Source organism: Schistocerca nitens, chromosome 6 (assembly GCF_023898315.1).
Source record: "Schistocerca nitens isolate TAMUIC-IGC-003100 chromosome 6, iqSchNite1.1, whole genome shotgun sequence".
Lineage (NCBI taxonomy): Eukaryota > Metazoa > Arthropoda > Insecta > Orthoptera > Acrididae > Schistocerca > Schistocerca nitens.
Window position 1 is genome coordinate 389,770,565 of NC_064619.1, and position 25,851 is coordinate 389,796,415.

Consider the following 25,851-nt stretch of genomic DNA (forward strand, 5'->3'; position numbering starts at 1 on the left):
AGAGGACCTACTGTAGTCAGTTATTAAGAGATAGTGAAAGGTGGCGTTGTGAAACTACTCGACCAAAGTACAGAGGTGTTTGTGTTCCACCACCAATCATAAAACTGCTTCTATACATGGATGTGGGTTGGTGGGTGGTTTGGTCGATGAAAGTTAATGAATCTAAAGATTACAGAAGCACAAGTCACTGTAGAAAGAGTACTCGGCAACACAGTTATGATCACTCACTGGTCATTTATTCTTTGTGCATTACATTGTAAGAGCAATTGACAATTGTATGCAAATGAAGTTTTATTACCAGCACATTTAAATAAGTTTGAAGTGAAAAAGTCATTTACTGGCTATTAAATTGATTGATATCGAAATGTTGCTGCAATTTTTTTACATTGAAATGTTGTTACACTCTTCCCGTTACACATCATTTCAAAAAGTGGAAAACTACATGCTATATAGTTCTATAGCTCACCAAAATAAAATAAATAAAAGTTCTTCTGTAGAGTTAACGGAAGGTATTACAATTCAACTGTGGTGTCTGTCTGCATTTTATTTCATTAGGCAAATGATCTAGACAGTGTGGTTGCAGCACTACATACAGCATCAGTATGCTTAGGTCAGTTTCAATGAACAGTAATGAAGGTCATATTTTTCTGTTAGCATTGTGGTTTTGGCATCATTCCTTAGGCATTGTAATGAATTATTTACAAGAGTACACTATTTCATCTGATGATGTAGTTAAGATACTTCTTATATTAAGCTGTTGTCCGTGAGAATACAGCTTGCATTTTTTTTTTCATCTGCTCTTGGAGGATTTGTGTTGTTTGATTGGGAATCAGTGTGTGTAGAATTTGTAGCATGAGAGGCAGATGTATATTGACTGCCTTGGAGGACTTTCCAGGCTGGTGAAGCAACATACCAGCTGAATGTTCAGGTCTGTTGTTAGTGAAACAAGTGGATCAAGAAATTTGTTCTGTTGTGACTGCATCGTTGTTTAAGAAGGAAAAGAGGAAGAGACCTTAAAAAGGAGCTACCCTGTGACACACAGGGATTTAGGCACAAGTTTCGTGTATGTGTAACAGAATATGTGTCAGATATTTTAGTAAACATTTAATGATAGCCCATGTTCTGTGAGAGAGTGAGAGATAATTTTGTTAAAGAAAAAAGCTGAATTAGTAATGAGAGAGAAGGTTTGAAGTTGCAAGCAGACAAAAAAGATAAATTAAAGTAAGAGAAGAGTGTTGTCATAATGTTGTCAGCTTTCTGCCAAATCTCCCCATCCAGTTTGATAAACAACTATAAATTTTTTTGTGTTAATAGATATTCATGGGTGAACACCAGGTATTATTCTTATGGCATATGGTTTTATGCAATTAAAAAATATTTTTGCTACAGATGAATTAAGCGTACCTAAAATGTAATTCCACATGACACTGTTGAATGAAAATAAGTGTGTATAAGTGTGTTATCTTACTGACACCTGCACATTTTATTTTATTTTTTGTTTACTTTTCCAGTTGAAATTCTCATCAGTATGAACATACCTTGCACTTACAAACCTCTGCCTATGCTTCAGATTTGTTTTTGATATCATATCAGTTATTTAATTTTTGTTTAATTGTCTTGATCACAAAGTTTTTTAATAGAATTACTGGTTTTGGCAAAACAATAGCTATCTTCAAAATCTACGATGGAAGTAAAGGAAAAGTACATTACTAGCTACTACATTATGAGACTGAAGTTGCAACAAAAACATAATATACCTCTCATTCCACTGCACTGCAACAAGTTATAACATGTAAAAATATCATCAGCCAGAACTGCCAAGCATGCTTCAACCAGTTCTATATAGAATGAAAAGGTATCCCAGTTCATACAATCATAAGATAAAAATAATTATACAAAGTAATTAACATTTTGGAGACCAAGCCAGAGCATAACTTGGGCTGTAACTTTGTGTTAAACAGACCACATCCGAGGGTAAGTCGGGCCATGATTTTCTCAATGTGTGAGCCAAAACTGGATTCATTTTGTGTTAGAACAATGTATGGAAGTGTTGCTGCCTGCTCCTTGAATGGTGCTGCCATTTGCTGTCAATTTCTAGAATTATTTCGAAAGAAGCATTAGTGAGTGTAGCAGCTGCTGTCGTGAATGACTGAGCCATTATGATTGCACTGACTTAATTTTGTGTGTATACTCATTTTTGAAAGTGCAAGAGGCAGAAATGGCTCAATAACTCACCACACAGTTTTTTTCCTTGGGAGTATAATTATACCATCTGTCAGCATTATTTTAAAATTTGTAATCTATCAAAGAACTAAAGTAAATATGAAAAATAAATCTTGTAGCCTGACCCCCTTATTAGTATGTATTACTCCTGAAGATACATAAATTATGTATGTGCCAGTAACAGAAAGCCATAAGTGGCCAGTTTCCTAGCCTCGATGTTCTTTTCCAAAGTATTAAAAGGAAGTTAATTTAAAACTACTGTTTTTAAAAATATACTCAGTTGTATATAACAGAGATTTTTCAAAAAAATGTTTAATTTTATGAAACATGTATTCATCTTCTGACAGTTTAAAACTGGTCAGAATTTAACAAAATCTTCAAAAAATAAAAATAGATTTCAGTAACCATTCTAAAATTGAAACTTCCTGGCAGACTAAAACTGTGTGCCAGACTGAGACTCAAACTCGGGATCTTTGCCTTTCACGGGCAAGTGCTCTACTGACTGAGCTAGCCAAGCACGACTCACGACCTGTCCTCACAGCCAGTAACTTATCTCCTACCTTCCAAACCTAACTTCATTCTGGCATTCTAAAATTGATTACATTGTGATTGCCTGAAACCCTGCCTTATATAGGAAGAAGACAGAACGAACTTTGAGAACAAGCATATAGTACTGTTTGTCATATCCCAGTTTATATTTTGATTAAAACAATAAGTAATAAAAATGGAAATGAAGTAGGAATGGAGTTAATGTAACATTATTTACTTCTAATCGTTACTTTACATCTAGTTTGTTTCATTTTCATTTCCGTCATTTACTATTCCAATCATAACATAAAGTGGAATGTGAGAAACAGAACAATATGCAAGTTCTTGAAATTTGTTGTGTGTTCTTCCTTTAGAGAGAGTTCAGACACATCTCAATGTACTCAAATTTAGTACAGTTCCCTTAATCACTTTTTGTTTTTGAGCATTTTGTTAAATTCTGACCAGATGAATATCTTTCTAATATGGTTAAACATTTTAATGAAATTATACTTCCTTATATACAACTGAGAATACTTTATAAATCTGTATAAATAACTGTTCTTTTAAATGAACTAACTTTTAATTACTTAGTATAACTGTCTGTACAATATTCATGCATCAATAACCTCTAGGATTCCTTAGCATTATCTGTATAAATGGTTGAAGCATGTATAGTAGTTATGACTCTTGTATTTTCACATGTTATGACACTTTGCAGTGCAACAGAATCGGAGGTATATCATGCTTTCATTACAGTTTCTGTCATTTGTATTAATTTCGTAATGTAGTAGCTAGTAATGTACTTCGTTTCACTTCCATTGAAGATGGCTGAAAGTGGCTAGCCAAAACTTGTAATTCTATTCAAAAAAACTTTGTGATCAAGACAATGAAGTAAAAATTATGTACATCGTGATTGCTCTCCAGAGTGTCAGTTTAGGTCAAATTCTTTTCTTTTTCAATTATTTACTTAAACATTTTGTACAAAATTTCCTCTGTTGATATATTTTTACTGGGATTTTTGGCGATGCTCTTGTCAACAGCCAAAAGAACGAATTCTGCTTGCTATGTATTAAATTGTCATTCACATGTATGAGAAACATTAGATCTGAGAATGAACTGAGTGAATTCCATTAGTAACTATTTCTCCTGTACGTGTAATCATTGAGTTACATAGAACAATGTTTCATGTTTGTTTAGCTAAAGACAACTGTAAACATAAAATCTCTTGTCCAGGAGCAGGCTGTTGTAACTGGTTGCCCTAGTGTTGTATTAGTACTGTGTGGTAAAAGTTACTGACCTCTGGAGCTGTGCATTACATTCTGAGAGTCCATTGACTATTGTGTAAACATTTATTTGCTTTCTTGGCGCTTCCTCTGTGTCATTAACTTATCAATCAGGGTCAAGTTATCTTGAGTTCCATGTGTTAAGATTAATTTCTGGAACCAATATATTATGGAAATACCATTCTGCCTTGAGCAAACACATTCTTCACGTGTAAAACACACTAGGTCAGTGAAGTTTCAGTATCACTATTGGTATAACTATTTCAAAGATGATCAAGACGACGTTGAAGCCTAGCACATAAATTACTGACAACAATGTGGAAGAAGAAAGGGAAATGGTTCTGGAAAATTGCTGAATCTCCTTCAGAAAGGTTGCTGATATTGTTAGCATAGCCACTATCTCATGCTAAGCAATTTCTTCAGACATTTTGGGCATGAAATGTGTAACAGCAAAATTTGCTCAGAAATTGTTGTATTTTGACCAAAAACAATGTTGCTCAGGAACTGCTGAATGAAGTTGACACAATCTTGAACTTCTAAAGAAGGTTATAACAGGTGACAAAACATGGATAAATGGGTATGATGTCGAAACTGAGTCCCAATTGTCCCATTGGAAACTGCCTGTAGAGACAGGACCAAAAAAAAGTTCAATCACATGCGAATCTTCACATGTTACCCTGTGAAAATCCATCATCAGTTCCTGCCTTATGGTTGTATGGTCAATAAGGATTACTACTTGGAAGTTACGAAACTTCCTGGCAGATTAAAACTGTGTGCCCGACCGAGACTCTAACTCGGGACCTACTTGGAAGTTATGCCCCATTTGCGTGAACCAATCCTAAGAAAGTGACCAGAATTGTGGCAGAACCACTCGTAGAAACTGCATCACAATAATGCTCCTGCTCACACGTCAATGCATGTCAATGATTTTTTGGAAAAAACAAAATGGCTATGTTGCCTCAGCCACCATTTTTGTCAGACATGACCCCATGTGACTTCTTTCTATTCCCAAGTCTGAAGAGAACCACAAAAGAACATTGTCTTGCCACCATTGATGAATTGAAAACAGATTTGATGGAGGAGCTGAACACCATACCGAAAAGTGAGCTCCAGAAGTGCTTCCAAGATTGGAAAAAGGGCTTGCACAAGTGTATTATATCTTAAGGGGATTGCAAGTGACAAAGTTGATGTTGATAAATTAACAAAGATTATTTAAGAAAAACAAAAATTCCTGTTACTTTTTGATAATGCCTCATATGCAGCTGCCTGACATCTGCAGGAAATCTGATATGTGGCTCCAGTTTGTCATCTGAACCTTATCAGAATTTTTCAGTACAGCATGTCCATAAATTATCTTTACAACTTAAGACTTTAACACATGTAAAACCATACTAGATATTAACAAATGGTTTTCCGTATGTGGTGAGGTAACTCATAAAGTTTTGTTTATTTGTTCATAACCATCAATGTGTGCACCCGTAGTGGCACGGAGAATGTATAGTTTGAATTCCTTTTCTCTCCACATGCTATTCATCATCTCCACGGTGACATGTTCAAATGCATTGTGAATCCATATCTTCAAGTCCTGTATGTCTCTAACCTTGGTTTGGTACACCAGATTCTGTGTAAAATCCCACAGGAAGTAGTCTAGAGGTGTGAGGTCAGGGGATCGAGGCAGCCATCAAATTGTACGATCTTGTCCAGTACACCCATCTGGAAACTTTTCATCCAGAGACTGATGGACAATTAGGGACCAGTGCTGTGGTGCCCCATCCTGCTGAAATATGACATCAGGTTGCAGTTGTGGTGCAGCAAACTCTTGTCAAGGTAAACACCACCATTTACTGCAGACTTGATGAAAAAGAATGGAATAATGGTACAACTGTGCATCCTTCCACACCAAACACTGGCCTTAGGATTGTCTTTTTCTATCTCACATGTAACGTGAAAATGCTACGAGGAGCCCAACAAAATCAGTGTGTACAGTGGCCAGAGAACTGGAAATGAGATGATCAATAGTGCACATTATCTTGCATTTGAGGTTACTGCTATATTCGTAAAAGGTGCAGCTGCTTCAGGCATTAAAGCCTACATACAAACCTCATGGTGAAGAGTTAGCTGTGGATGTGGTAGGTGAGACTGATACAAACTATGACTGACTGTTTGGAAAAGATTAGTTCCTCCGATTAGGTAACATTTCGTGTATCCTGCAAATTTTTCAAAAAGTCATTGTTTACGTCAGGCTTGCGCAGCATGTCCACTGCAAACTCTTCACAATGGGGTCGTTCTGTTGGCTTTAATGCCTGCAGCAGCTGCACCTTGTAGGGTTATAGCCGTAACCTCTTGTGCAAGATGTTCTGCACTATTGATCATCTTATTTGCCACTCTCTGGCCACCATACACACAGATTTTTGTCAGACTTCTTGCGAACACCAGCCATCCCGTGTCAGTATCTGAAACAGGAGGACAACCTGACACCCCCCCCCCTCCCCCCTTTTTTAGCCGGCCACTGTGGCCAAGCAGTGCTAGGCGCTTCAGTCCGGAATCACCCTGCTGCTACAGTCGCAGGTTCGAATCCTGCCTTGGGCATGGATGTGTGTGATGTGCTTAGGTTATTTAGGTTTAAGTAGTTCTAAGTCTAGGGGACTGATGACCTCAGATGTTAAGTCCCATAGTGCTTAGAGCCATTTGAACCATTTTTTGACCCCTTTTTATAGAAAGCACGGGCTGTTTCCATCAGTGACGTATGTCAAACGTGAATAGTTGATCAGAACATTGGTTGCCTTCCATACCATGTTTGAGAGTTTCGGTGCACTTGGGTATCAGATGTCACCTATGTGAACTGGGCCGCACACTGACCTTTCTCCTGTGGTGTCCACATTTTACCAGTTTTTCAAGTTCAGTTTTTCATCAAAATTGCACCGCCTGGAAGATAAAAAGAACTTTGAGGTATCTTATCAAATTTCGAAAACCATTTGTTATTATCTAGTATAGTTTTAAAGTTATTAAAGTCTTAAGTTGTAACTATAATTTATGGAGACTGTGTATTATGTAACATAAATTTACCAGAATGTTAAACCTAAAATGAATTTTTTTGCACTTTGCTGGATTACAGTACTGTTGTAATATTTTGTCAACATTTAACCATCATTTCATTCTTATTTCGAAAATGTCGTGGAGATATAAACTATTATGAATGAGCTTTGTAAATTGGTGAGAGGGAGGAGAGCTTGTATATGTAAATTGAGTGCATTTACTGCCTGTTGATTGTGCTTTTTCAGGCCTTCACGTCAACCTAATAAATGTTAATCAAAGAATAAAACAGTATTGACAGAAAATATAACTCTATATGATATAGTGTTGTTATCTAACAGTAGCGTAGCATAAAAAAAGTGGTAATTTCATTTTAGGCCTAACATTTTGGGAAATATACATAGTAACATAAAGTTGAAAAATCCAGATCAGAAGCAAATGACAAACTGGAGCAGATTGTCAGCTGTACTACAAATGTTAGAGAGCCATATAAACATCAGAATGTGATACTAAGGCACCATACTCATTTTTTCTGTTAATTATTTTATAAATGTAAATATCATAACCTCAAATCTGTATGTATTATCATGGGGATTTCTGTACATTTTGACAGAGTATAAATTAACTTACTAACGATCCTGTAACGTCACCAAAACATGGTTCAGTGTTAAACAAGAATAATTTGTATTGGGTCAAGACAGAACCATATTTTCATAGTTATGTATTACATAGCAAACACAGACAAAAATGGAGCTTGAACTGCAAGATGAATTCTGGAATCAAATTCTATGCTCTTCTGTTGCCAGGTTGGAGACTGATGTTAACTATTCAGTTGTTTTTCATGAATTCGTTGCTAAGTGTGACAATTGTCGTATACCACTCACTATTAACTTCTTGATGATCCTCTCAAGTAGGCACTTCTGCCTCAAGTGTCTGGCCACAGGCAGCCCAGTTGCTTGCGGGCACAGGTGGGTAGGGTTGGGCAAACATCTGATGTGTTGGCAGCCAGGCCAAAGTGTGTGCGGACATACTGCCCCAACCAACAATCCACAAGTGGGTGTGGCCGAATGGCTTGTGCACACGCAAAATGCTTGCAGGCTACTCAGTGGGTAGTCTGTACTGTCTGCACCTGCCTCTGGACGAAATGCCGAGTGCCTGTGCTCCATGCAACACCGTCAGGAAGGCCTGCTCTAAAGCAACATCCACTGTGTGTCCAATGGAATGTCGTATGTCTGCTTTAACATCTTTTCATCTTTTTTTTCCATTTTTTTTTTTCCCCTAGTCATTTGAAACCAGTATAGCCCTTAAATAATTTATGTGAGCATTGACAGAAATAAACTTTATAGTTAGAGCCAATTTTGTTGGTTTTGGTTCATCTTTTATCTCTCAAACATTTGTTTGTGCTGCTATAGAAACTCCCACAGTCTTAAATTGTATTATAATATTTTAAATAGATTTTGCATTTCCTCAGTTGAATTTTTGAGCATCTCATTACCAGGTGACTTGAGCTTGTTTTTGAGCTTTGGTCAAATTTTACTGAGTCCTCTGGGAACTGATACTTTTCTAAGCCAAATGTCCATACAAAAAGTAATTTACTTCAGTCATCGACATTCCTACAGATGCCTCTATTTCATGGTAAGTCACACGCTGATTCTCTTTGATCTTGTGCACAGCATCGATATTTTCTTTTGCTGACCTGCACGATATGAATCCTCAGCTTAAGTGCAATGCAGCAAAATTTTGCAAACCATATGTAAACAGTGTTTTCTGAAAGTGAGTGATTACCAATATTGAATGAAGCAGTTTAAGATGATGTCAGTTGAGCAATTCAAGATTGTGTTGGTTGAGTTAAACCTTCATTAAAATCATTAAAAAATACCCAGTAAAAACCTTGAATTGTAGTTACCGTTTTTTCATGACACTGTTTACGGAAATGCTCTGTGTGAACAAACTACTGAGACATTTTCTGACATGTCTTTGTTTTACCAATAACAAATGATGAATTTTAAAACAATAGTAATGCCATATTTCAATAACATGTCTAGTGGTGTTCTTAAAAATTTGTAATGTTCCTGTCCTAAATCATTTTTCTCTCAGAATAGTTTGAAAAGTGTTGCTGTCATGTGTTATAATCTGTTTGGAATACATGAGAGAGCTGTTTATAATGTACAATCAGTGACCATTAACTAGAGAATGAGAACTTGAATCAGATAGCAAGCAAATAAATATATGTACAGTGCATGCAATATTACTTGGCCCACAGCTGTACTGACAGTGGGTTGTATTGTATTGTATTGTATTTTTTATTGGTCCTGTTGTCTACATAACAGCTTATGCATAAGACATTGGACAAGTCAAGTTATAAATATACAGGCTGAAAGTCATTACAAGGCATACATATTTAAGGTTACAATAATAACTTTACACGTATGTATATAACACATTTCATAAATTTAAATATTCTTCAATGGAGTAAAAGCAGTGATGCTGTAAATATGACTTTAGAGATTTTCCAAATGTATTGACCTCAGTGATAGCTTTTATGTTTTCAGGAAGTTTGTTATAAAGCTTAACTCCCATGTGAAAAGTACCTTTTTGGCACAGTGATTTGAGTCGTATATAAGTTTCTGTTTTGTCTGGTAAAGTGCTCATGTGTATCACAGTTTTTTTGCAGTCTCCGGTCCTTGCCTATTACATTTAATTTAAAGAACAAAAGGGTTTCCATAATGTATACACATGGTAATGGAGGAATACCAGATTTCTTAAACAGGGGTTTACAAGAGTCTCTAGGCTTGCACTCAAACAAGATTCTAATGGCCCTTTTTTGTAGTTTAAAAGTGCTGTTAGCTGTTTTAGAGTTTCCCCAGAAGGTGACCCCATATCTAAGACGAGAATGAAAGTACGCATGATATGCATTCAATACGGTTTTCTCACTGCAGCACGATTTTAATGAACAAATAAGGTAACATGTTTTGCTCAATTCTGCATTGAGATATTCAATATGCTTATTCCATCTGATGATGTTACTCTGCAGCCAAAGTCCTAAGAATTTTGTTTCAGTATTGTTACCAACAGGTTTGTCATTGATAGAGACTGATGGGTTAAACATGTCCTTGTTAGGAACATTGTGGAATTTTAGAGCAATGGTTTTCTTACTGTTTATTACAAGCTGATTACTCTGTTCCCAGCTGCTAAGTTGTTTCGTGACCGTGTTTACTGTCTGCTGTAACTGTTTGTCGTAGTCTCCTTTTAGTAGAATCATGGTGTCATCTACAAATATGATTGTTTTGTGTGCATCAACATTTAAGCTGAGATCATTTATGTACAGAAGAAACAGAAGGGGTCCCAATACTGATCCTTGGGGTACACCAAATTTAATTTGTTTATAATCAGATAAGTGATTAGATACAGTTTTTAGTTCAATATTTGTGTACTTAATGCACACTGCCTGCGTACAATTAGACAGGAAGGAACTGATCCACTTGTTGCACAGACCTCGAATACCATATCTTTCTAGCTTTGATAGCAGAATTTTATGGTCCACCATGTCAAAATCTTTTGACAAGTCAATAAAGACTCCTATTGTTTCCTGTTTTTTGTCCATCAGGTTTAGGATGGAACTGATGCACTCATAGACAGCAGTTGTCGTTGACCTCTTGTTTCTGAATCCATGTTGTTCATTACATAGGACGCTGTTTTTATTTATAAATGTCATAAGTTTCTCATACATAACTTTTTCCAGTACTTTAGAGATGCAGGAGGAAATTGTGATGGGTCTGTAGTTATTTACATTGTCTTTATCCCCTTTTTTATATACAGGAATAACTTTTGATGTTTTCAACACATCGAGGAAAGTGCCTGCCTGAAGTGAGCAGTCGCATAAGTGTGGGGTTGGGAATGGGACAACAGTAGGGGGGGGGGGGGGGCTGGGACAGCACAGTAGGGGAAGTGGTGGTTTCCAGGTGAAACCTTCACACAAATGTCTACCATGTGGAACTTGTAAGCTACAGTTAGCGAGTCTGCAAATGACTGTGTTAAACATGTCAACCATTTATTATTAAAAACACAATGGTTGTAGGATTACGTTGGAATCGCAACAGTGAGTGTGATTTATTCTTGCCTGTCTTGTGCACCTTTTTTCTTTCTCTTTTTGATGTGTTAAAAGTAGCTTCTTTTGCAAAAAACACAATAGGATTTACACAATTTCACCTAACATGTTGAAGGAGTTGCACTTGTGATGAGACTCTGAAACACTCTACTTTTAATCAAACAATTGAGCACAGTGAGGTAAATAGCTTGTGAAATGTTCATGCTTGGTATAAAAATAAGAGTCCTTCACTAATGTAATTACATGTATATCACAGAAAGTTTTGCGTGTTAGCTACATGGCAAAATGGTCTCCACTTTGTGTGAAATTTGCCAAAAATTTGTTTTGGTGTCTCGAACCATTTGAGATATAAGAGATGTTATGAATATGTCATTTGCACTCTATCATTTGCGCACACAGTCAGAAGTGAGTGCACAACATACAGTCAATTTCTATGAGGTTTGTGATAGATATAGAGCTTGTAATGATTCATGTTGAATGTTACGTAACTTAAGTTTCTTCTGCCTGGTCCATTGATGAATGAATGCGAAATTTTCATATTTCACAAAATTTATTCACATTAATTGACATCCAAACTGCACACTCGTCATTTAAACAAAACACGGACAGACTTCATTGATCTCTTTGACTTCCAAAAGTAACACCAAAACTGACTTGTTGCAGCATCGCTGCATGTAGAATTTCAACAATAGCTTCCTAAATAAAGCATTATTAATTTTGTATAATTTTGATGTTACAATTAAAATTTACAAAACGTAAAGAAACTGATGTTACAGCCGAATAGGGTATACAATACTTCCAGAACATTGCACATGCCTTTGCAATGAACATAAAGTTTTTTATCAGATAGGACAGAATGATATAAAGACACACAAACAAGGCCTTAGGAGGCACTGAATTGTCCGATAACTATCCAGATGCATATAAAAAAGGTGGTATCAGACATTTCATATGAATTTTGGGGAAGGCTGTATCGTTATAAGCTCATCTCCAGCTTACAAAAAATTCAGTATATTGAATATATTTTTTATGTAGCATTATGTGGTGTAATATGCACCAAATGCAAATTCTTAGTGAGCTCTGTTTTTCATTGCAAGGTATTCAAATCTTTTGCAGTATATTGCATAATATAAAAATGTCATAGAAATTATAACCATTAACAAAATGATAGGTAGGTAATTATGAAGCTTATGAATGAGGCTATGAGCTGCTTGTGAAAAGTTTCTTTAACCGAATAGTTTCTTTAAAATCATTTGAGAAATGTTGCCATGCAGCCAGTGTACATTTGCCTCCATTCCCACTTCGTAGTCAAAGCAGGCAGAAAATGAAGAGACAAATGATGATGCACATGGCTCAGTAGGTGACAGGCAACTGAGGCAGCTGCCCCCTCAGAACAGAGGAGTGAACAAACTCGGCACTGAAACCAAGAATGCATTTCTGTGTATGGACCAATTTATCTTATGTGACCTCTGTATGTAATAAGGTAGAAGTGTAGGGTGAAACTAAAAACTTGAATGTGAATGACTGAAAATCAGAAGTAGGGGAAGATTAAATGATCAAGGAGTCACATAGAATTAAATAGAAGTGAAAAAGAAAACAAATATGAAGCTAGGAGGGGAAGAGAATGATAAACATGAAATTGGTGAAAGAGGGAGAGGTTCAGAGTGCAATTATAAAATTAAAGGAGGGAAGGTGTGGAAGAAAAATAAAGTATGAAGAAACAGTTGTACATTAAGACCAATAAATATACAGCAGCACACACTTTGATACATTTCTTCCTTAGAACTTGAATGGAATCTCTTCTGTCACAGTATCAGAACACATTTTATTGCCACAAAACTAATTTCTTCAGTTATGGCTTGTTTCTTACCATTACCTTCATAACTCTCAGTAAGAGCAAGCTCATACATGTAAAAGTTTCTCACAGCTATACCCAGACATAAAAGGCGCCATGGCCCACTTTTGAAGACATTCCTCTTGTAATGTAATATTGAATTGATCTGTAGTGTCAGCCTTTTCTTTGTAAATACTCGCATTTTGTGAAGTTTGTGCCTAGAAGCCTATCCATGGCTTGCCCATTCTCAGATGTAATCTTTTGGACCTTTAGAGGTTTGGAAGTCCTTGATTGCTTATTCAGCCCTTTCAAAGGTGGTCTTGTCTCTCCTCTTTCTTGTTCACTTCTACCTTGGAATCCTCCTCCTATGTTTTAAACATGTTTAATTTATCAATAAGATTTTGATTCCCTGTTCTCTCTCTGTTGATAGGTACCGGGCTTCACATTTCCAGTTACAGAACATTTTTTGGATGATCTTGTTTCACAAAATGTGTTGAAAAAATTACCTGATTCAACAGTGCCTTATGTAGATGTAGATCTTGTGTGTACTGTAATAGACTGGCTTCACCAAAACAAAGGTGAAGGGGCAATATTATGCTTTCTGCCTGGTTGGGCAGACATAAAAGCAGTAATGGAAAAGGTGAACAACATAATGAATAAAAGTGAACTGTTTGTTGTGCCTGTGCATTCTCGAATTTCTTATACTGACCAGCAGAAAATATTCAGCAGACCACCACCTGGCATTCGTAAGATCATTCTTGCAACAAACATTGCAGAAACAAGCATTACTGTGAACGATGTAAAGTATGTTGTGGACACAGGATTACACAGGGAACAAAGGTGAGTCTGTCAGGTTACTGGTTCAAAATTGCTAGTAGTTATAGTTAGTTACTTGTTCCATAGATGAAATTCGCAATAAATGTTATGATGTGGAACGCATCATCACAGCAAACATAGAACATTGAATTAAATAAATTTTTAATGACTTATTACCCCTACTCAGGAATTCCTCTGTAATATGAAGGAGTTGTTAAGGAGGAATCTCTTTCATCTTCATTTGGAAACACACCTACTATATGTCAGGCATTTTATTTCTATGTGTAGATTGTGAAAGTGTTGTAGCTGCATGTTTGACCGCTCTATGTGCCGAAGTAAGATTCGTTAAGGGCTACTGAAGATCATTTTTCTTCTAGTGTTGTACTGTTACACTCAAACTTAGATGGACTGTTGGTAAAAAATTTCATGAGTTAATAGTTGTACTTGGAGGCTGTGGATAACATTACCAACTGCTTCAAGAGGTACTTACAAGATGTAGGTGTAAGAGTTCAACACATAATTCTAAAGACTATTTTTTCTGCAATGAATACTTTGTACCTAAGCAAGGAGTTACTCCATTTTGCCTCCATAGCTGAGTGGTCAGTGCAACTGTCTGCCATGTAGAGGACTCTGGTTTGATTCTCAGTACTACCAGTCTCTCCCCCCCCCCCCCCCCCCCCCTCTCCCCTTGGTGGGAAGACTGGAACAGAGTGCACTCATCTTCATGAGGCTTCTTGAGGAGCTACTTGACAGAGTAATAGTGACTCCAGGTCATGAAAACTGACAATGGCCAGCGGAGTGGTGTGCTGACACCACAGCCCTCCTTACCACATTCTGTGATGCCATTGGCAGAGGATGGTATGACAGTTGATAAATACGAATTTTAGATTTACCACAGATGGTTTCTCATGAGACTTAAGTGAATTAAAAATGCAAAATACGTTAATTTAATGACTTCTGTAACCCAATAGCTTTTTCAGATTTAAAATTTTCCTCAGTGTGCCCACTTAAGAATTTTAAATTTTCTGTCCAGTTTATTATTTGTTGCTGGTGTACTAGGTTAATAGGAAACGGGCTATTTTTGACAGTAGAGTGAACTGTGTGTTTCCAAAGTTTATAGCCCATTTGTGCAGAATTGTTCAGTAAGTTTCACAGAAACATCATTTATTTTCACTGTTGGTGCTTCTTTGCTTAGCTTCACAAAATACTTGTATCATCTGAAAATGGGACTAATTCTGCCTCCTGATTTAAATAAAGTGGCAGGTCATCAACATAAAGCAAGAACAGTAGTGGGCCAATGATTGAACTCTGTGGGAGTTTCTCCCAAAGCAGATGATGTTGCATCCCTCCTTGTATTAGTCTAAAAGCCTAAGGTAAGTTTCTGCATTCTATTTCTTAAATAGGAGCTAAATCAATCATTTGCTGAACTATAATCTAAATGGACAGATAAAAAATCTAGTTACCAAGTGGCAGCAGGGGAACACACACACACAACAGGGTTTAACTTTTACAAGCTTTTGGAGCCACTGGCTCCTTCTGGCAGAAGAGTTGAAGGGAAAGGAAGAGGGGTGAAGGAAAAGGACTGGAGAGGCTGAGGGAAAGGGATACAGTTCAGAAAAGTCTCCTAGAACCCCAGGTCAGGGGAGACTTACAGGATGGGATGACAAAGAAAGCCTTTCCTTCTGAATTGTATCCCTTTCCATAAACCTCTCCAGTCCTTTTCCTTCACTCTTCTTCATTCTCCTTCAACTCTTTTGCAGGAGGAGGCCACTGGCTCTGAAGGATTGTAAAAGTTGAACCCTTTCGTGTGTGTGTGTGTGTGTGTGTGTGTGTGTGTGTGTGTGTGTGTGTGCGTGTGCGCGTGCGGGCGCGCATGCCTTGACAAAGGTCTGTTTGGCTGAAAACTTTGGTTGACAGCCTTTTTGGTTGGGTCTGTCTGTGACTCAGCATCTTCACTGTATGGTGAATAGCAGCTTCTTCATAATAAATGATTGTTCCACCCTGAATTTCCATTGTATGATCTTTGTTTTGGCAGATATTTTCCAATTTCGTATTATATCCGATATACAGTAATAGAATTTCAAACAAGTTTCTATTTTATCTTAAATTTCATCCTTGATATTTCCTTTCTTGGTTAATTTACTTCCTAGACACTTGAAAGCATCTACTTCTTTAATAACTTTTCAATTGCAGATGTATCTTTCATTTTTTTGCTGTTTTTTTTTAATTACTTCACTTTTTGTTTTGTTAAACTTGTAAAAAGTAAATTATTAAAAATATCTGCTACACATAAACAGTCGTCTACAATGCTCACATTCAGTTTAACAGATATAATCCATTTTATTCACTTGGGGAATAAATGTTTTGTTGACCTCATCACCACAGACAAACTCCCTAAAAGAGGACTCAGCCAAACATGCCATACACACATTTCACTGCATTTCAACATAATCTTATATGGATTCTTTCTGTCTCTCTTCAGATGGTATGGCGCTAAGATCTGGGAATGGTAAGGTGCTGAGCCATAAAGAAAATAAACCTTTTAACTTATTGGCCAGAGGCCATACATTGCCACAGAGGCCAGGTTCAACATAAACAATTATGAACCATTAAGCTCATGGGAACATCCCAAATAAGAAATGCAAATTATAGCTTCTACAGTAGTACAGAGAATTCCTTCTTATGTAATAAAAACCAAACTAACTGTTTTGATGCTATAAACATTAGAAAATCGCCGTAGAGAAATTTGCTGGGTCTGTCAATAGTTGTGGCTACTTAGATATCAGTATTACAAAGACAACTATGCGTATACACTTTAAACATTACAAAAAACTTTCAAGGAAGCAGAATGTTTGTTTATTTGTATTCAGGCTATAAATTAGTAAGGTGAGCATTAGCAAATCGGCAAACGTAAGCAATTTTTCACAAGAATAACAGGGGACAAATCCAAATCAAATAAAGGGGCTGAAATACAAGTAGTAGCCAATGCAGATGAACTGGCTCGAGCTCCTCCCACATCCTGAACAGTTGCTCAGTTCAGTACAGATTCTAAAACAAAAAGAAAGTGTATAAAGAAACTATCAGCCTCAATTGCGGTAATGAAACCAACATTTACCTAGGTTTCAGCCCATCTAATTGAGCCTTCTTCAGAAGATATACCTGAATCTATAATTTGTCTAAGAGAGCATGGTCTAGAAATAAAACTAAAACAGCCTGAATAGGCGTAGTCACATTTTAAAAATGCGGTTCATAAGTACTAAGTCAACACCAGGACTTAACATAAGCTCTGGCGTGCACCTTGCCCCCATGGATACCGTGCGGTGGGCCTCGGGAGCTCACATGAAACTAAGTTTGCAGCACAGTCAGCAATCGTGATAATCTAATATATAAGAAACTATCAGCCTCGTTTCCATGGACGCTGTGTGGTAGGCCTCGGGAGCTCGCGTGAAAGTAAGTCCTACTTAGTTTCAGTGAGCTCCCGAGGCCCACCACATGGTATCCATGGAGACGAGGCTGATAGTTTTTTATATATTAGATTATCATGATTGCTGACTGTCCTGCAATGTTGAAAGTACAAAGACAGAAAGTACATTAAATTTAGGTAACATGTAAATGGCAAATAGAACACAGGCTTCCAACCATGACAGAGGACATGAGAGCAGAGAACTGAGTCAGTTTTGCCTCCAAGTACTTCGGGTTAACAGAGTAGAATTTATGTAAGTAAATAAATTAAAACACACAGGGACCTTTTAACCTTAACTGAAATGAAAAATGTTAAAGATACCTAAAGCTAGAGAATACATACACCAGTACTGCAGGTAAAAACAAATCTTTCTAGATCAGTTTAAAAATTTCAAAGATACATAAACCTAGAAAATACGTGCACCAATAGTGCAGGTAAAAAAGTGTTTTTAGACCAGATACTCAAAAATAGAACAGGGTAAAATGAAAGCCCCCTTACAGTCAAATAAATGTTTAACCTGGATACATCCTTGTTACAAGGATTGTGATACACATTAAAGGCTCCAGCCAAAACAGCCAGCAGAATCATCCATATCATCTTGTGGTAAGACCATTAAAGAAAATTCAGTAGCAAAAGGACAGGAATTTCGTGAACTGCATCAGACACTTCACTGCACAAAAAAATGGTGCTCAGTTACTCCTATGTCAGGCCTGGGAGAACAGAGAATAGTGTATCCGGTCACAACCACCAGCCAAGACAACAGGAAACAGGCCAAGTTGAATTACACAGTATGGCCAGCTATTGTGCCGACAGAGGGAAGTGGCGACTCTCCAGTAGGTAAGGGCTCACTCCCCAAAGTAAACATTTGCCATCATAATGCAGCAGACAGACCCTCCACAACTAACAATCTCAGGTCATGACCCAGAGAGACTCCTTCTGAGACTGTCAACCCCCAGCAGACAGAATTCAAGTGTGAGTTGCATGCACAGTTAAGTCCTGGTAGAGGTGCCACCTACTATGACAACAGAGAAACGTAGCTAGGCAACAAAACACCCCCCCCCCCCCCCCCCAAAGATGTTCTGCAAGCAAAAGTACAGATAACAATGTGTTCGTTACTCAGTTCTGCCATCTTAAAGGAAAACACTGGGAGGTTACCGTAGATTTGATGCTGGCAAGTTAACTGGAAACAGAACATCAGCTTGGTGGGTATAGTTCTACGGGTTGCATGCACAGCTATGTTAGATGTGAATTTACACCAGTTGATGGATTGATCCCACTTCATCTGAGACTGGCCATGAAAAGTAAGCAGGGTTGATTTCAAGTTACGATAACTCATTCCGCAAATGATGACTGCGTGTAATGGGGTGGTCGTGACATGAGAAATTGAACTATTAAAACAAAACATTCTGAATTCCCAGGACAAAAAGGCCAGTGTATTGTCACTCACTAAAATCTTAGGTGCCTCAAATGTCAAAAACATTTTGGCCTGGTGCCGAAAGGTAACACTGGTTATTAGATATTTCCTCAGAAGCAACCAAAGAAAATAAGAAAATGCATCAACCACCACAAATATGTGTTGGTTTCCACTTTTAGTACAGGATAGAAGCCTCAAATAGTCGATGAACAGCTCATTCATAGGATCCTCTGGCTGACGGGAATGAAGATTGCCCTTGTGGGTTCTAGAATTGGGTTTAGACATTTTGCATGCTTGGCATTGGCCGACTAGCTTTGTTATGTTGCTATTAAAATTGTGCCAAGTTAAATGCCATTTTATCTTCATGATGGTGGTTGTGTAAACACCAAGATGTCCCCCGCATGGAGATTGATGAAAGTATTTAAAATCCACTTGAATCAGTTCCTTCAGAAGACAAATCTTGAACCTTCCTTCATAGAGATGGTTAGAAGAGGCATTGATGCAATAACCCAGCACTTGTTGACTTTCTCCAGGCTGTTACTTGATGTCCCAAAATTGAGCTTCCTCATCTTGTTTCTCTTTCAACTTACCTAACAGTATGTGATCTCTCTCAGTAAAGCTGAAACTCGTATAGATTTCTGGCTAATGTGTGGCATCTCAACAACTTTAGAGTTGCATTAGCACATGTAACTGACAGCATCAGCCACTTGTTTGTCTGTACCTCTCATATGTTTCACTTGAAAACAGAAGGTGGAAATTCTAAGACCCAGTGGGCAACCCTTCCTGTTTTACAGTGTTCGGCCAATACCCGGGTCAAAGCCTATTTACTTATTTCCAACCACATAATTTGTGTTAAAGATAGAAATGAAATTTCTTGAGTCCAAACAAGACAGTCAAGGCCTCAAACACATAGGCAGTTACTTGACTTCAGATGACAATAGCATCTGTGAAGGCATCAGTTTGATAGATTCGTGGGCAAAATCGGGGACAGCTAAGATCTGCACAGTAGCCAAGAGTAATTCAGTTTCACGCAGAGGGACAAAATTAAAAGGGGCAATTTTCTCTTTGACATTATTCACCTTTGAATATAATTATGAGTACACAGCAAATACCTTTTTGTTAGGCTGAAAGTGAAAAAGGAACTTCTGCTTCTGTAACCTAGAATACATACTGCTTTCTTTAAAAAATCGAAATCAAGCAATCCATCTGTCGACAGATTCTTGATAACAGTAAATTTTGTCAGCCACAACAGCCCTTGAATCCTCAAATTAACACAGAGTTCCCTCAACACAACCAACAACTCACCGTTTACTGTAAGACATTGCTTCATTACTTTTTGTAAAGGAGGAAGTTTACAATTCTGAAGATGATAATTGTGCGAAGAGAAGTTGCTACTCGAGTCTAGTTAAGTACATACTGGCCCTTGGTTTTATGTGGTACAGACAAACTTGAGTTGAAACAGCTTTTACCCTGTTACAGCTTGCAGTACCACCTAACACTTCTTACCATGAGGTGCCACCCAATGGTATCCACTCAATTGTACCCTCTCTTGGGGTACTGGTCTGTCCTGCACTAAAATATCTGATCGATTTCATCGAAAATGTGTTCTGCTATTAAATGTCACCTGTTTGGGTTTTGTATAAGGAAGTATGTTTTTAGCTGCAAAGGATTCCAACCTACATTAACAAATGCTGCATCTTTCATTGCCAAAAAGAGTATTTTCTATACTCTCCACTAATTTATCTAACTCGGCAAAAGTATCTGGTTCATTAGCGAATGGAATGTGTGTCCGATCTCCTGGATGCATGCATTCTAGAGTGTTGTTTACTGCCTCCAGTTTGATAACGCTAAGGCAAAGAGCCGACATGGCTGGCTGGCCAACTCATTTTTAATTCTACTTGACATATTTTCCTCTAGAAAGTTCCTACAGAAACCAATCATTGACTTGCTTTATCCATGGCCTCAGCCATAATTCTGCTCAGTTTCAGACGGGTTACGTCCAGAGGTCAACTCGTCAAACTGGTATCAAGCTGTAACTGTATAATAGTATTGCACATCTCTTTAGTAAGAGGGTCTGGTTTAGAATCAGTATTTAAGATACTTAATTCCTGAATGCAGTTACACAAATAATACAGAAGTGCCTAAATCCCCTAAACCTGCAACTGCAAAGGCATACTGCCTTGCAGTAACTCTGTATTCGTCTGCACACCAGATAGCAAACTATAGCACACAGTGGTGGCATCACCTAACTCACAAAAAGTGCCAGCCACGATGTTGAGGTGGTGGTTGATGTTGGTGCACTGCTCCTATGCACCATAAAAGTGTTGGCTTAAGTTGACTATACTGCTTTCTTTGGGTGGACCACTTATACTAAGCTCATAATGGAGCTGGTTTATAGTCGGGTAGGATATACCTAGCACAGTTCTCTGGTCCTTGGCCAATTCCACCCTTGCAATCACCTGAAATCACACAAAACAAGCAGTACACCTTGCCAAGACACTACTTTTTTCCTACCAGAACACTAGATCAGAAGTCGACCACTCTATCAGAAACCATCTATGCTTCCAGTCAGATGGTAAGGAGCTAGAATCCAGGAGCGGAAAGGTGCAGAGCATAAATAAAATAATCCTTTTAACATTTTTCCAGGGGTTGAATTTAACATCAACAAAGAGAAGCAATCCTTATTTGCCGCAGAAGCCAAGTTTATTGCAAAAAATCACAAACTGTTACTCTCATGGGAACACTCCAAATAAAAAATTAAATTACAGTTTTTGCAGTAGTAAAAAATTAAATTACAGTTTTTGCAGTAGTGTAGACAACTCTTAACCAAACAAACTTGTGATGCATCTTCTTGTATTCTCAGCTAAATGTATTTTCATCAAAAATGATATGAACTTGCTGCAGTTTTAAACTCGATGAAATGTGAACAGTTCATATGGGTGGTGTAACGTTGATACTTATCTTGTCTTCTGCTCTAACGTTTATTCATCATGCTACGTGGATTAAGTAACAGATATGCCTTTATACTTTTCATTGCATTTTTATCATTCAGAGTGACACAGGTGGTCTATCACTAAATTTCTGATAGGCTGTGAAAATACTCTTTATCAGTTTGTCATTCTTTTATCAGTTGCAACACAGAATTTCTTTGTTTCCTTAATTACACGAAGAAACAATTGAGCACAGCTTGCCTACCATATTTTTGATATACAAGATGTATCAAAAGAATCGTCCGATTTGGTACATCTATATTTCTGAAACTAATAAACATATACAATGAATTTTGTTTTTTGATGAATGGGAAACAGTTTTTTCTCATACCTTTTCATAGGTATTCAATATGCCACCTCAAGATAAACGGCATATGTCAATGCAGTATCCAAATTGTTCCCACACTGCAGTGAGCATGTCTTGAGTTACTGCTTCCACAGCTGCTGTTATGTTATGTCTCAGTTCATACATTGTTGCTGGTAACAGAGGTAAGGTTGAATCATTTGGTCCAGTGTGACCAGTCCATTGTTCAGCAATTCTTTGATTTAAAAATTCCTGCACTTCCATATGCCAGTGTGTTGGTGCCCCATCCTGTTGGTAAATGAAGTCATTCGAATCAGTCTCCAACTGTGGGAAAAGACAGTTCTCAAGGATATTGAGATATGCGCTTTCTGTAACAGTGTTCTCAGCATAGAAAAATGGACCATATGCCTTTTCCCATGAAACTACACAAAACGCATGAAATTTTGGAGAGTCCCTCTTGTGTTGTAAAACTTCATGTGGTTGTTCTGTACCCCACATTCTGGCATTACAATGGTTCACCTTTCTGTTTAAATGGAATGTTGTCTTGTCAGTAAACACTAAGCATGGAAGAAAACTGTCATCCTCTAGCTTGTCGAGAATGAAATTACAGAACTCTACACATTGTTGTTCATCCCCTTCATGAAGATCTTGCATTATCTGAGTTTTGTATGGTATCATGTGTGAACGTTGGCACCAACACATGCCAGATGGACATTGGGGGCATGTTGAACTGTGGAGCTGCACATCAAATGGATTTCTGCAGAGTCCTTGTGAAACTGTGGAGGATCTGTTCGACATTCATGTCAGACGCTCAGGGACGGCCCGGCGATTTGCCTTTACACAAACAACCTATTTCTCAGAATTGTTCATGCCATCATCTAATGCTCTGTGCTGTAAGAGGATCCACACCATACCTAGTATGAAAGTCACGCTGAACAATTATTACTGACCCACTCTACACAAAACATGGAACACAAAATGCTTTCTGTTATCCTAACACCATTTTTACCAGAATTGAAGTGGGCGCACACGGCTGCTACCTAATGGAATGCATCTAAAACTTGAGAGTTTGCTCTTTCCAACAGTACATTGTTCATGCGCATATCTCAAATAACATAATAGCTATTATTTATTTATATCAGATGATTCTTTTTGATACATCATGCACGTTTGCTCAGAGCTTTTTATCAGAAATAAGTCATTTTGTCTTTTACACAAAAAGTATTTTGTTGTTTTGCGAAGTCTCATAATCGTTTCGAAAGTTAGTGAATTTAATTATGTATGGATGTATGGAAGTCATGCAGATTTAATAATAGCAGTACATGTGTTAATTCTAACTTTGTTTCATACATTTTGACTGGCAAACAAAAATAAGAAGTGTGGTATAATGCAATTTCATTAAATGCTAATTAGTGAAAATTTGAGATGTTCCTACCAATTGAGAGTTTGATAGGTTTGATGTATTTTTGTTTCATAATCATATATACATTTTATATCATCCACAAGGTAGAGATTGCTGGAACTGAGGTTGCAGTTACCTTGTTAATGTGAATCTGGGCGATCACTTGCCCTTACAGAACCAATAGCTATGGTGTTAATGAATACAATATATGCATTAAATTGGTCTGTTATGTTTCAAACTGTTTGAACTCTCTAAGCATTACAAAATTGCCCCAGAGACATTTACTGCGTCTAACAACCATTTCGGCTACTTGTAAAAGAAAATTACATGATCCTCTGAGTTGTTGTTTTTCTTGTTGGTTTACGGTTTTATGTAGCTGGTGGCTTGCTAATTGTAGTTCAAGCAGAGTCAGGACACTTTATGAGAGCTATCACCCGACTTAATATCTGACATACTTCCCCCCCTCCCCCCTTTTTTTAATCTTATCATTGTAGTTGATTCTCTGGAAGTTGGGGTCCTTCTAATCAGTGCCTCAGAAATCCTGTGTGTAGCCCAATGAAAGGCTTGACTACTTCACATTCTGCAGCTGTTATTGGAACATGGGTGCACAGAGTGACTCGTTAACTAGAGTCATATGACGTATACCTCAAAGGATCAACATGACATTCAAGATTACAACATATTTTATTTGTTACATAACTATCTTGTCTTTTGTTTTCTTTCTTCATGAGTGTGATTGCTCTTTGACAGTCAAGCCACAAGCGAGCCATGACGCCAAAGCGTAAAAGGCCTCAGCCACGACAGGTAAAGCAGTTTGTTGTCACACCTCGCAGTTCTCTCGTATTCCACACCTTGCATTTAATTTCAGCAGATAAGAAAACAAACACCTGTGCACAGAAAGTGTTCTGCAACGTACTCCCTATTTAAAATTTTTCTGTCACGATCATCTTTCCTTCTAAGATACTAGATACTCCTACTCCTACTAGATACTTCTACTCCTCCCACTCCTTTCCCCGTCACCCTGCCTCCTGTGCCCACTGCATTGCCTCCCCCCCCCCCCCCCCCCGGTTATATTGAGCAAAACACTACATTAAATATGCAGAAAATTTGTACTTGATACATAATTAAATGTTTGTTTTCATAAATTTTGTAGTTAATTTTCTGTATTAGTTAGATGGTGGTTCGAGGTCGGTGGTCCTTACTCATGTTGTCGTCATTGTGACGGGTTGACACAATGGATTGGGTTCTGAACAGGTGATAAATGACATGACTATTGCACATGTAAAATGTAAGAATAGAAAAGCTAAATGAGCACTTGTTTGTCATTATACAACTTCCTCTTTGCTGTGACCATTTGTCAGAATGTAGGTATGTTTATGTACATTGACAAAACCAGTCTAACGCTTAGAAATAAACTGTCATTGCTAATAAAACTTGAAACACTTTTCAGTAGAATCTCTTTTTTTGTTCCTTTTTCTCGTATCACTGTTCAAAGACACAGTTTACAAACACATTCAGGGACTTTCAGATTAACTTGAAGAGTCTAATTGTCTCGAAATCTATTATCACCGGACACCGTACCCTTCTTGCTGCTTGCTGTGGACTAGGCATTGACCGGAATGTAACCTGGCATAGAACTTCTCTTGTGTCTGTGTGTTGGCCTATTTCAAGGCAGGCTGCTGATGGTGATGCAGAGAACTGTGGCCATCTGATTCGTGTAGTCAGCTATGCTCCAATGGCAAGGAGCACCTTTATGGTGTCAGTAACAGGTGCCAGCAATATGGCTAATGACTATATCACAGTTATCACGATGACAGTATTTCTTTCCACTCTTAAACAAGGAATTCTACTAATGCAAAACTATTCTCCTATCGTACTTCGTTTGTATGTTGTATGTCATAATAAATGTCCACTATGTTGAGATTTCTTGCCACTAAAAATCTTATTGCAGTCTGGAGTTCACATTTCATGTGATTTTTAACTGCAGTTTGCATTTTGAGTGGTTACTGTGGGTGAACAAGAAGGAATTGGACATTCCTGTTAGTAAAGCTCAAGAGCACTGACCGACTGCACGAGTCGTCGTAGTGTCTGTTCAATTATTGCTTCCTCTCAACTTCACACACTACATGAAAATAGAGCTTATTTTCCAGATAGTCCTCATGTGTATATCAGTCTGAATTTGAAATATAGTTTTGACTGTCATATTTTCAGTGTCTTCTGCAAAAATCTTACACATCATGACCGCACCAGTTGGATAAAAGCCTTGCATTAGTTGTATCAAGATGTCAGCATTGTTCCTTCTTTTTCATTTTTGTATCCTGACAACTAATATCTGTATTAATTTACAAGAAAACATCTAAATAAGAATTATTGGTAAATCCAGGATGGAATATAACAATATTAGAGAAGGAAAGTTGCTGTTCACTATATAGAGATGATGATGAGTCACGATG

General features: G+C 37.6%; 1 protein-coding gene across 3 annotated transcripts in view; it reads left to right on the forward strand.

Annotated features, from left to right (window-relative positions):
- LOC126263140 (ATP-dependent RNA helicase DHX30-like) overlaps positions 1-25,851 on the forward strand; it is a 304,491-nt gene that overhangs the window by 137,455 nt on the left and 141,185 nt on the right. For all 3 annotated transcript variants that reach the window (XM_049960170.1, XM_049960171.1, XM_049960172.1), the window contains one exon: positions 13,440-13,849. In XM_049960170.1, coding sequence (XP_049816127.1) covers positions 13,440-13,849 — 410 coding nt within the window. The remainder of the gene's footprint in view (positions 1-13,439; positions 13,850-25,851) is intronic.